This window comes from Melanotaenia boesemani, chromosome 14, assembly GCF_017639745.1.
Source record: "Melanotaenia boesemani isolate fMelBoe1 chromosome 14, fMelBoe1.pri, whole genome shotgun sequence".
NCBI classification, from domain to species: domain Eukaryota; kingdom Metazoa; phylum Chordata; class Actinopteri; order Atheriniformes; family Melanotaeniidae; genus Melanotaenia; species Melanotaenia boesemani.
In genome coordinates, this window is record NC_055695.1 from 8,459,070 (window position 1) to 8,471,802 (window position 12,733).

General features: G+C 38.6%; 1 protein-coding gene across 1 annotated transcript; it reads left to right on the plus strand.

The window, feature by feature from the left end:
* The first annotated feature begins 1,023 nt into the window (after positions 1-1,023).
* Positions 1,024-11,918, plus strand: ctdspl3 (CTD (carboxy-terminal domain, RNA polymerase II, polypeptide A) small phosphatase like 3). The gene is made up of 11 exons (XM_042005222.1): positions 1,024-1,308; positions 4,050-4,164; positions 4,293-4,433; positions 5,790-5,904; positions 6,249-6,360; positions 8,202-8,288; positions 8,912-8,974; positions 9,108-9,187; positions 9,390-9,516; positions 9,775-9,870; positions 11,273-11,918. Exons 1-11 carry the CDS (start codon positions 1,174-1,176, stop codon positions 11,336-11,338), a joined length of 1,137 nt encoding a protein of 378 aa, XP_041861156.1. The 5' UTR covers positions 1,024-1,173; the 3' UTR covers positions 11,339-11,918.
* Positions 11,919-12,733: the final 815 nt, after the last annotated feature.

Consider the following 12,733-nt stretch of genomic DNA (forward strand, 5'->3'; position numbering starts at 1 on the left):
TCCCATTAAGTCCACTTTGGCTCAAACAACGACGGATGGTGCGATCTGACACTGATGTTCCTTGAGCTTGAAGTTAATCTTTAATCTCTTTAGAAGTTTTTCTGGACTCTTTTGTTACCGTTCATATTATCCGTCTCTTTGATTTGTCATCAATTTTCCTCCTGCGGCAAGTCCAGGAAGGTTGGCTACAGTCCAATGGATCTTAAATTTCCGAATAATATGTGCAACTATAGTCACAGGAGCGTCAAACTGCTTGGAGATGGTCTTATAGTGTTTACCTTTAACATGCTTGTCTATAATCTTAGTCAAAAACGAGACGGATGGCATACATGCATTTAGGAAGCCTTGTCAAAGCTGATGCAACCGACACCCACAGCCAGCAGATGGAGCTCTTTGAGGTGGCAAATGTTTAGACACAGTAAGACAATTTCAGCCAGTTGTGTCCACTCGATGACTCGATGTTTCATGAGGCCTGGGTTTCACCATCCCTACTATTTACTAATGCATTGTTAAATAATTTATCTAGTTTTTATGCTACTTTGGACTTTAATTTAATTTAATTTTTAACTTTGTCTCACTGTCTCAGGGCTTCTTTTTTTCAAAGCATTTGGTCAGTTGTGATCTTATTTGTACATATTAGCAGTCCAAACTTACATTTAAGAATTTATTCAAACAAATAAATCTGAGATCCACTGTCACTACTTTTAATATTTATTTATTTATTTTCTCCCAAGCTTTAGGTAAACAAGGTCATTTACTGACTCATTCTTTGGTTAAATAGGTGCCTTTCTGCACTTATTTAACCAGAATAATTGTCAACATATTAACCTATTTTTCTAAACACAAAAGTTTCTAACCTTGGTCGTCTAGAGGGCTTCAGTCTCACGTGATCACACATGAACACAGTGCAACGGGACTCGCATCTAATGTTGAAGCTGAATTACTCTGAAGCACCGCCCGTACAAAACCGTCCGCAGTACTGAACCTAACGCACCTAAGCCGATTTAAACGCATTCTTTGGTTCGAGAAGTCGCGGGGATGAACGGGGCGGAGTTACGTCGACTGAAAATAATCTGGGGCAGGAGGAGAAAAGCGAGGCACCCAAGAGGAATACGGGTTAACAACAGAGAGGTTTGCGTTTAGTTCCTTAAAAGACCCACATGAAAAACAAAAATGAGACTAAGGTCTCAAAAAACAATTACCGCTTGTCCGGAGACACCCAAGACGCGACGTCGACCGTCCATCAAAGGGACGCCTAAACGAACGTTACTGTTAGAATCAGTAACCGACAGCCCGCTCTCGGCCAAGGTAACACACTGATATATTACCATAATCTTTTATGTTGGTTGAATCTGATATCTTTGTGTCACAGTGGCAAACACTGTGAAAGTGAACAGCCCTAGATGTGTACGTAATTGCATGATTTTCCAGCGCTTTACTGGTAGGTACATGGTGTGGTATCTGTTGGCTAGTGGCTAACTATTCAGCAGGCTGCGTTGCTAACTACCATTAGCTGCTGTTATGTTGCGGCAGCAGCTGAACGATTGGTGGCTTTGTGTTCCTGTTTGAATTTAATATCAAATCGCTATTTCTTACGGAAACGAACCATTATCTGGTGAATTTGTTTAACGTTTGGAGAATTGTATGCCGAGATAATGTTCATATGAAAGCGTTTTAAGCTAAAAAATACGCCTCGAAGGTCATGAAGTTCAGCGTTCTTGGAGACTTGTTTTGGAACACTTCATTTTAAAGGGATCAGCGTGTGGCCTGTTGCAGTATACCCTCTATTTTTCCTGATCACGTCGACAGTCTTTTTTTCCCCCTCTTTTTTACGCAATTCTTAAGTATTTATTATTCGTTAATTTAATACCCAGGTTTTTCCATGTTCAAAGTGCCGTCCACACACTTTAAGATTGTTCAAAAAATGATTGGAATCAACTAAATATATTCAGTGGAGGAGGTATTGACAGTATTTATTTTTTTTTATCTTTTTAGTGCAGTGTTTTTTAATCCTGGGGGCAGTGGGTCCCGAGGACCTGGATTTAGAAACACTGGTTTAGTGAAACATTTAAATGTTTTCTATATTTTCTTGTCTTCATATAGCTGGGCAACAATTGCACAGTAATTTAAGTCTGTTACTTTATTTACCTGGAAATATTTTCATACTAGTGGTCTCACTCCAATTCCTTTTTCTTCCTTTGTTCATTTCAGTTTATGTGTTCTGTAAATAAAATAGAAATAGTTTTTTGTTTGTGTGTCCAAGAATCCACATTGGTGCAAACTATATGGAAATCATTACAAGAAGCAAAAATGTTGAATTGTCCCATGTCACGTCTTTAAGCTTTAAGCCTGGAGCACATTAAATGACAGAACTAAAACAGCATGACGCTCTCTTGGTTTGAGATGGGAAAATGATCCTCTTTGCCACAAAACCTATAGAGGTCATTTGGTTTTAAGTACACATCCCATAGGTGTGCCACCTGGGTGATGCTCTACCAGAATTTCATCCCAGTATGGGATTGTGTGATTTTCACATGACCTGTTGGTTGGGGCTGAGATTTAATGCAGCCGTAAGGGATTAAAGAACCCAGTTGCATGTGACCGATGGTCCCAATAAAGTAGGTCATCTGGTCACACGTGGTGTTTTATACTACTGAAACCTACAAGGTTGGTAAGACTTTGTTACTGTAGTTTATTTGGTGTAATGGCTTTTTTGTCTTTATTGCAACAAAAGTTTATTCCCACTATATCTTGTTGGGGATTAGAGATGCTCAGGGTAGATCTTACTATAAAAATATTAGAGAATATTAGAGAAATAATTAGAGAGAAAATATTAGATCGATCGATAGATAGATAGATAGATAGATACTTTATTGATCCAGAGGGAAATTCAAGCATCCAGTAGCAAAGGTTAGTACTTGACATTAGGGGTTAGTACTTAAGCATACCTAGACTAATTTAAAATTAAATAGAGGCAACGGTAGAGAAAGAAGACCATTATTATGGTCTATGTACATATATACTGTACAGGTGATCAGTATGTACATATGTTGACGGTGGTAGCCAAACAAGGTGCATGAGTGAAAAAGTGCAGGATGTGCAAAAACTGCTGAGACAGTGTTTACAGAATGGGATAAGAGCAAATGTGCTTCCAAATGAGAAAAAGGCACATGTCCATAAAAACTATTCAGACTATGGTAGTGGTTGTGACCCCTGCGCCCTCAGCGAGATGTTGTATAGCCGGATGACCCGGGGTACGAAAGAGTTTTTGAGTCCGTTGGTGGAGCAGGTCAGGGACAGTAGTCTGGGGCTGAACACACTCCTCTGCCTGCTCAGAGTTCTGTGCAGAGGGTGAGAGGAGGAGTCCAGGATGGTCAGGATCTTGTCCAAGGTCCTCTTTTCTGCCACTGAGACCAAAGAGTCCAGCTCTGTGCCCACCACAGATCCTGCCCTTCGGATCACTCTGTCCAGCCGTGCTGCGTCCCTTTTCTTTATGCTGCCTCCCCAACACACCACGGCATAGAAAAGGACACTGGCCACCACAGAGAGATGTGATGTGTTTTTGTTTTGTTGTAGAGTGACTTTGTGTTAATTTGTGTTTTCATTATTGTGTACATAATGATTCATAAGAACCATTAAAAACAATCAGTAATGTTGACAGCAAGTTAGCACTCTTGGTTTTTTTTAACTTGAGAGATTTTTCGCTTTTATTTTCACTGATAGATACATATTTCAGATGTTATCTTTCAGCTGCTTGTTGTGATAAGTGCTTATATTATAATTAACCTATTGTAATGGAGCCTGAGTTCACTGACCTTCAAAACAGCATTTCTGATAGCTTCAACTGTTTTCATATGTTTAACATCATGGTCGAAGCAAGAGATTTTGGTTTAAATAATTGGATTTGTTCTTGATTTAATTTATGAATATTGCTCGTCTCTTGCTTCAGCCTTTACAGAGACTTTGAAGCATATACCTTAGCTGTGAGATGTGTAAAACTGATGGATGTACTCAATTTGTAAATATGTATTGTGCTTTTTCCTCAATAGAGCGAAGAAACCTTAGATAGAAACTCAGACGATGAGATTCCCACGATAAGGAGGCGGCCACTGCCTCGTGGCCGGGCTAGGAAGAGGGCCAGAGCCGTGGATGACAAAGAGTCGGGTATATTTGCACTAATAGCAGATTTCACTTGAGGATGAAATCACGATACTTGTCATTTCCATATGTATACTCTTTGTAAATTTAACTTGTCTTTGCTCTGTTCTCTAACTGGTCTTTCTGTGATCTAGATTTGACCTTCAAGACTCCTCTCAGGCCCATAATACGCCATGACCGCATACTATCAGAGATTGATGTGGCGTCTCCTCATAACTCAACAGCCAGAAACATCTATTCTCCCATTGTGCGTTTCCTCACACCCAGCAAAGAGAGTAAGTTCTCTGTTGAAATCTGAGCCCGTGATTTCAAGAAAAATAAAGCCATAACTGATCTTTTTTTTTTTTTTTTTATCTATCCATCCATCCGAGAAGTCCCGTTAAGACAAAGTCTTGGTCTTCATACATCAAAATGGTGAACATGTATGACCTTTAGCTGACCTATCAGTTTTATCAATATTTTTCACTATCAGTAACAGCTTTATAAATATTTATGGATGGTTTTCTTGTTGGTCCACTATGAGTAGTCACTGTTTCCTTCTTTAAAAAAAAAAGTGAAACAATATTGATTTTAAGATTATTCTCACTGTTTTGGTTAGTGCTGAGTGAAGTCATGACTCATGAACCAAAAGAAAAACCAGAGGCTTTTCTCAGATGTCAAAACATGTCGACTGAGTTGCATTTTAAACGTATAACGGTCACAAATAGTCTGGCACTTCTGTTACTCCACAACAGTACATTAGGTTGCTGTTACAAACCGAGTCATGTTATAGTATTTTCTGCCAAAGTAAAACTAAAAGTGACATGACAGTTGCTGAAGACAGAGAAATATTCATCATTTTAAAATTTCCTAGCTGCCTTCACATAGCTCATCCTTAAATGTGTCTCAGCACGCAGCTGTTAGTGATGAACGCTTGTTCTGTACTCATATATTTTGTACACTTGAGTTATTTCTGCAGTTTCTTACTGGCTTTTAAGCTGTTAGCTAACGCTATGCTGGGCAGGCATAACCACAGAAATCACTAACAAACGGACAGGGAGTGACTTAAGCTAGGTTAGCACAACTTTAGCAATGCAACATAAATGCAAAGCATGACCGACGCAACGAAGCACGGGTCGCTACCATGACACATGGAAAACAGAGTTACTAAACTGGAGACATGTTGAGTCATTCTTAATTTCTTAATTTTGCAACGTCGTACGTACCTGTCGTAATACTGTAGTGTCGTGTTGCATGGGTCCAGATGCTGCAGTAGTTATTGACCGTAGTGAGGACTGGGGAGGATTGAATGGAGTCAAAGCTCTATCTGGTGGACAAATGGCGCAATGACACGATTCTGTACGACTCCCAACACTTTTATTTTGTAAAACAAGAATATAGCCATTATTAATCGGCAAAACATGATTATGATTACTTTGAAATGGGCTCAGTCAAGCTCTAATTAACATTAATATATTTGTTTTGTTTTTGCACTTATCTGACAGACATGTTGCATTAGTTTGAATCTGTTTTCTGTTTTGGAAAGAGAAGCTTAATAGCGTCAACTCAGATTCCTAATAGTTCATTATTGCTTTGCTAGCAGAATAATAATAATTTGTATGTTTTTTTTTATTTATTTTTTTTCTGTCCAGATCTGAAGTGTCCTGAAAAAGGGAACAGTGTAATAATGAGCCCAGAACAAGGTGTATTTGGTTATGGCTCCATTGACCTTCTGGCTGGAGATGAGGACGATGATGTCTTTGATCCGTACGTACAATTTTTTCCCATCATTCTATACACCAGGGATGGATAAAAGATTTGCTCTTTCACGAGACCAATGATTTGCATTTTTACAATTTACAGAACTCCAATAATGCTTTTTAAGACATTTTTGTAAAGAAACAAATTCTGGGAAAGTCAAACTAAATGGCTAAAACAAAATTTTGTAGTGTATATTATTCAGGATTTCCTAACTGTGAAATTGTTTTAGCAAAATAAATATTTTTGTGGCTAATCAGAAAATTTTGAAGATGTTTTCAAAACGCGTGTCTAATCATCAATGTTATTTTGTATAACTTTTATGAGTCCAGCTGTATTTATTTTACTTCCAGATTTACATTTATCAAGAACATCCCATCCCAGTCTCAACATTCCCGTCCCTGTCTCAGAGATATTCCCCCCAAGACCAGAAGCACCCCGGAGGCCACGCTGGTGGTTGACCTGGTGAGTTGTGGCTTCTTGCTCACAGTACACAGCAATTCAGACCCCTGATATCCAACATGGGTCATGAACTATGACGTAGCCTGTTGTCCCCCGACCTTTCACGATTGTGGTAGGTGAAAAGATTTCTCTTTTTGGCTAGTACGCAGTAACAGGGGCAGTATTAACCCTTTACACCCAGATGCTGTTGACCGTTTACGTTATCGACATAATTCCAACAGATTCTGAAAGCTGAGACACAGCTTTGCACTGATATGCTGCACATTTTGCTGCATATATGTTAATACTGCAAATTGGGCTGATATGTGAATGTCCGCAGATGCTAAGGGCCAGTGATGTGCGTCCAACACATATCTCCTTGTATATCTCTATGTGGATGCCTCTGTAGCCAGCAGTTTATTGTGGTTGTGGGTCCTTGGTGAGATTTTTCCACTCCTGTATGCTTATTGTAATTTGTTTGGCGTCAACACAAAGTCACACTCTTTTGTTGGGCCACATTTAGCTTTGCTTATTGTAAATACCAGCTGAGGTATCAAATTGCTAACCTGAATTTCTACATTTTGTTATTTTAATTTCATCCAAAGTTGCTTTGATTTTTCTTCAAGATATTGTAATAATGATGGGAGAGTCAGAGTGCTGACTTCTCTAACATAAAGACTCTCAGTAAAGTCAGGCCATTGCCAGCTTCTCAGTAATCTTAATTTTGTTTTCTTTTTTTTTTACTTTAATAAAGGATACAGGTAGTTATTGTGGTCAGAAGAGCATCACTAATTCAGGTTAAAAGTCATTGTTCAATGCTGCTGAAAAGCTGGTAGGAATAACCGGTGACAGAAGATTTCACTAAAACAAATTTAAAAAACACTGGTGAGTAATTAGTGAAGCAACAAATTTAGCCAAGTACACTGTTTAAAAAAAATAGACAACTGTTAAACAACACATCTTAGATCTCAATAAATGAAATATTCCATTAGATGGTTGAATTTGTTGAGACAAAACAAGAATGATCAATGGAAATCCAAAGCATTAACATTCACATGTGCTCAATGTGAACCTGCTCTCATCCCTGAAGAGCACAGGGCAGCAATGACAAATCCTGCTGTTCTTTGGCAAATGCAGAGTTGGACCGTGAGCACAGGCCCAGCCTTTGGATGTGGGGCCCTCATTCCACCCTCATGGAGTCTGTTTCTGACAGTTTGAGTAGAAACATGCACATCAGCGGCCTGCTGGAGGTCATTTTGTATGGCTCTGGCAGTGCTCCTCCTGTTCCTCCTTGCATGAAGGAGCAGATAGCGGGCCTGCTCCTGGGTTGTTGTCCTCCTACAGCCCCCTCCAGGTCACTTGGTATACTGGCTTGTCTCTTGGTATGTCCTCCGTGCTCTCGACACTGCATGGAGACAGCAAACCTTGCCACAGCGTGCATTGATGTGCCATCCTGGATGAGCTACACTACCTGTAGGTTGCAGACACCGCTTCACCTTACCCCGAGTGGTGAGAGCACTAGCAAAATGCAAACATGTTCAAAAATCAGCCAGAAAGTATAAAAGACAAGGAAATGGTCTGTGGCTACCACCTGCAGGACCAGGTTGTCTTGCTAATTGCTTCTCATTTCCATTGGACAGCAGGTAAAATTGATTCAGTAGGTGTTACTTCCTAACTGGACAGATTGATATCCCAAAAGTGTGACTGACTTTGAGTTACATAATTATGTCCCCACGCCTCCATTTTTTTAAGCAGTTTATATTTAAAATATCTTGAATTTATGTATGCTGTTGTTTCATTCATAGATCAGTTACAGAGAAATTGTTATTCTCACTCTGAAACTTGGACTGATTGTGTCTTTTCAGGAAGAGACACTGATGTTCAGCTCTCTGAATTCAATTGAAGAAGCAGATTACAGCTTCAACATAACTTTCCAGGATCATCAGTACAAGGTGACTATTTACACTGCAAGCTGTTTTTCACAGATATATTATTAATCCATCATCATATCATTAAATTTGATTTCGTGGTTTGTTTAATCAGTTTGAACAAATGATTAGTTTTAAGGTTCAGTTTTTAAACTTGTGAATGCAAAATGGAGCATCCACAAAGATGTGTGAACGTTAGATTCATAATTTATGTGCCAACTATTTCTCAGATGTAAATCTTTCACTTCTGTTTAAGAGGAGTGATTTAAAAAAAAAAAAAAGCATTAAATCTTCACGTCCAGTAACTGAACCAATCACTGGAAGTTTTTGCGTAAAATTGCTGGAGGTGAGCGAGAGTAGCAGCTTTAGATCATTTGAGATGGCTTCACCCCCTCATTCATGTAGATCTTAACATTCCTGCACTGATAGACGGCTGGAAAGTGTAAGATATGCGATTACTCTGCTTTCATGTCTCTGGTTTTGAATCGGTGCCGTCTCTGTAAGAGATTTCAACATAAGTTGTAACACAATCATAGTACAATGTATATGTTTCAAAGGATTTGGATTATTAAAAAGAACGAAAGTTTAATAAATAGAAAACCTGCACTAATTTATACATTTGTTTTTTCTTTCTCGTCCTGAAACAGGCGTACATGATCCTACGACCACATGTGAGGGAGTTTCTACAGGCCATGGCAAAAATATACGAGGTATGGATGACAGCCGCATTTAATTTATTTATTTTTTATTTTCCTCATTTCCTTTCAGATTTTTAGATATTATTCCCAAACTTATATTGTAAAATCTGCTCTTTTTTATGTATTTATTTTTTTTTTATTACAGCTGTTTGTTTACACGTGTGCAAAGAAAGAATACGCAGAGAAGATACTGGAGATCCTGGATCCTCAGAAAAAACTGTTTCGGTACATTTTCCAACAAGCTGCTTTTTATTTTTGTGTGTGTGTGTGTGTGTGTGTGTGTTTAAAAACTTGTCACTGTCACCAGCAGACTGACCTTTTGTAACATGAGCTGTTTGGAGAAGTTTTATATGTTCGATGTGTGTTTAGGGCAGAAATTAAGTCCCATCTACCTCAGGTGTTTTAATGTCATATTTTCTCTTTCTAGACACCGTTTGTACCAGGATGATTGTGCTTGTGTTCTTGGACACTATATAAAAGATCTGGGGATCCTTGGGAGAGACCTTACAAAGACAGTGGTTCTGGACAACGCACCACACACATATCCATACCATGTAAGCATTGTGCACATATAGTTTTAATATTAAGTCAATTTTTTAATGTAACAATCTGGAATGTTTTATTTATTATAAAGACGGGTCACAAGATAAACTCAGATATTTCTAGTGGTTTGTTTTAAATCGCAGCTTTACTTTTTGTGTTTTTTTTTTTTTGTTTTTTTTTTTTTGTCTACACTGGCCTTCTGTAGAACTATCTCATTGATACACAGTGAAAGGAGAGGCGGTTCATTCATGTTTGTGGTTACTTTGCAGCTGATGAACACAATACCCATCAAGAGCTGGTCTGGAGAGTTGGAGGACAAAGAACTTCAAAAGCTCATCCCCTATATGGAGAAACTGGCTGCAGCTGTAAGTTTGCTTCACAATTAAAGTAATTTCCATACACAAACAGCATAGATTTGCAGGAGGAAGTTCAAATACATTAGTCTTTTTTTTTTCCCTCTGAAGTTGCTGTTATTACAAATACACCACAGCGAGAGGCTCTCTGCACTCTTGACTAGAAATGTGAGGAAGGAGGTGTGGCGGGGACAGCTGTGTAGAGCATGCAGGTGGCAGTGGTGCAGAAATGAGGCTGTTTTCTTTAAAACACATTGAGAATGTTGTGTTATGTGCGCATGTCCTCAAAACTGTGGGTTGAGCGGGAAGCAGTAAGCAGGTCAGGAAAAAGAACAGGAGCTGCAATGTTTTGAAACATTTTTAGACATATTTGTATATTGTCTCGTCTGCTGGTGCTCTAGATATTTTATTTTAATGAGGGCTGAGTGGAAAATCACTGCAGAAAGTCCAGATTAGATGTTGCGGACATTTGTGTTCTCAAATGGCACCATGCCAGAACACATCAGGACTCCAGTCTATGTTTGAAAGTGGCTTTAGTTTCACCTCAGTGTTTAGTTTTTTAATATTTTCCCCCTTCTCATGTTTTCATGTTCTGCCACCATTCCCTAGTTTTTCAAACAGCTGTTTCCCATAAAAAGATTGGATCCATGATTTTACTAGACCTGCTGAGCTCCAAGTAGAACAAAGCAGTTGGTTGGCAACAAGCTGGTGAACACAGCGGAGCAGTACTTATGTATTTTCTTCAAAAAGATGGTGTTTAGTGGAGGACCAAAACCCGATCTTAAGGATGGACTGTTAGGTTTGCCTTAGTCAAGTAGCCAGAAAACATTTCTAAATGAAAGATAACTGCTGGATGTATGAATGAACAGCTGTTGTCGTTTATTTTCACCTAAAGGATTTTTGTCCTTGTTTCTGTTGCCCCCATGTGGCCACAGTGTGCTATTGCATCTTAATAAATGTTTATGTCCATATTGATGTGTTTAAAATGATGGATGGAGAAATGTTGTAGGAGCTTTGTTGAGTCAGTAGCGTTGAAAGACACTAAGGTAACACCTTTTAATATCAACGAACAGCTCATGGGATTAGCATGACTGGGAGAAAAGTTCATTATGCAGATCTGCTTTGAATCCATGTAGATTAATATAATCTGTACTTCATGCTGTAGATCAGGTGCATCAGCATTAAATGTATCCAAAGAAAATCATTTATTATTTTGCAGGAAATGTTCTGTTTTTTTTTTTGTACCAAAGTTCTTCAGTTTTCACAGTGATGATTGCTGCAGCCCTTTTAAAAGCTTTTCCAGCCTTTCATTTGTGAGTGCAACAGCTGGTTATCTGCAGCAGCATCTGCCTGCTGTCTTTCCTCCCCCTGCTTCAAGGTTGGGTCTGAATATCTCCTGCTGTGTTTTTTTCAGGAGGATTTTCAGGAGGTGCTGAAGAAGAGGAAGGATCACTTCCACAGGCTGCTTTCGGAGGACTGACAGGACTCTCCTCCCTCCCTCAAGCCTTGGACTACATCACACTGCACATGAGAAACTTGCCGATCAGTCGTCGCTTTAACCTGCCTTTTACCAGGACTCATTCCAAAAGCAAGAAATTGCTAACTTGTGTATATTTTAAAAAAAACAAAACCTGAAATCTTTTCATAGTTTTATTTATTGATTATATTGCTAAAAAGCTGTTTTCTGTATGTTTTAGAAATGCTTTCTTTGCATCAAATTTACCCTAACGTAGAAAATAAAATGTATCAGTTACGTTTTGCTTTGCTTGAGTAACTTATTCAATATCTGTCACTGTTATGGTTACACATGTTCCTTTACATATCAAGAAGCCATTTTTATTTATTTTGTTATTGAGAAAACAATTATTAACATGGGATCAATAATAATCCAGGATTTTGTTAGTTTTGGTCTTAAAACACTGTGTATCTGCATTGCCACACCAGTAACTCAACATTTCAAGCTTCAAACTGGAAAAGCAGATTTTGGGTCCAGAGATGTTTCAGTAATTTCAACCTGAACGTTCTCAGCGCCTCATTTTATGTGCCAGAAGTTCTCGTTATGTGCTGCTCTTATTTTTTTTTTTTTTACCACTTCTCTGCATGTTTTCCATTAACACAAATTGTCTCTGTTGTTAAAGTGTGTTGCTTCCTGTGCAGCAGGAAAGCAAAGGTTCAACAGAGCAAAGGGAAGAGTTTTGAAATAGAAAAAGTGGGAGTCACTAGAATAGAAGCTGAACAACAGTGTGGTAATGCCTTCATGTGGAAGAGCTGTCTCTAAAGCCTTTCAGCCTCCTCACCTCTGACTTCTCAGATTTTTTTTCCCCCTCAGTTTCATGCTAAAAATAATAAATGGGAAATGAGATTAGTGCAAATACTGGATTTATTTTTACTACATATTCATTTGGGTCCAAATTAATTCAGGCAATTATCACTGAATTACTGCAGCTCCAAATCAGATCCTATAAGGCCATGAAAAAAATGAAAGGCTGAACATTAAATGTCCCAACACTGATTAATTCAGGAGTATGCTCACATTTAAGTTACATCAGCTGTATTAGCCTTGTTATGTAGCATAGGAGTGAAAAACACAAAGAATCTTAGTGATTTTTGAGTAATGAATACGAGACTAAAACCTTCCCAGCAGTACAAACACATCCTGTGTATGGATATTAGAGGAAAGTCAGTGTAAATGTTTACTCTCCTGTTTACATAAACTTGTGTTTGTGATGGATGTGATTGTTAATGTTGAATTTGAAGGTAAACAGAGTAAGTGCCTCCTCCTCTTCGCTGCTGCGGATCCTCTTCGGCTTTATTTGCTCCATATGGTGTTTGACATGGTACCCTGGACGAAAGAAAAAAACCGTGTGTGGGCGGA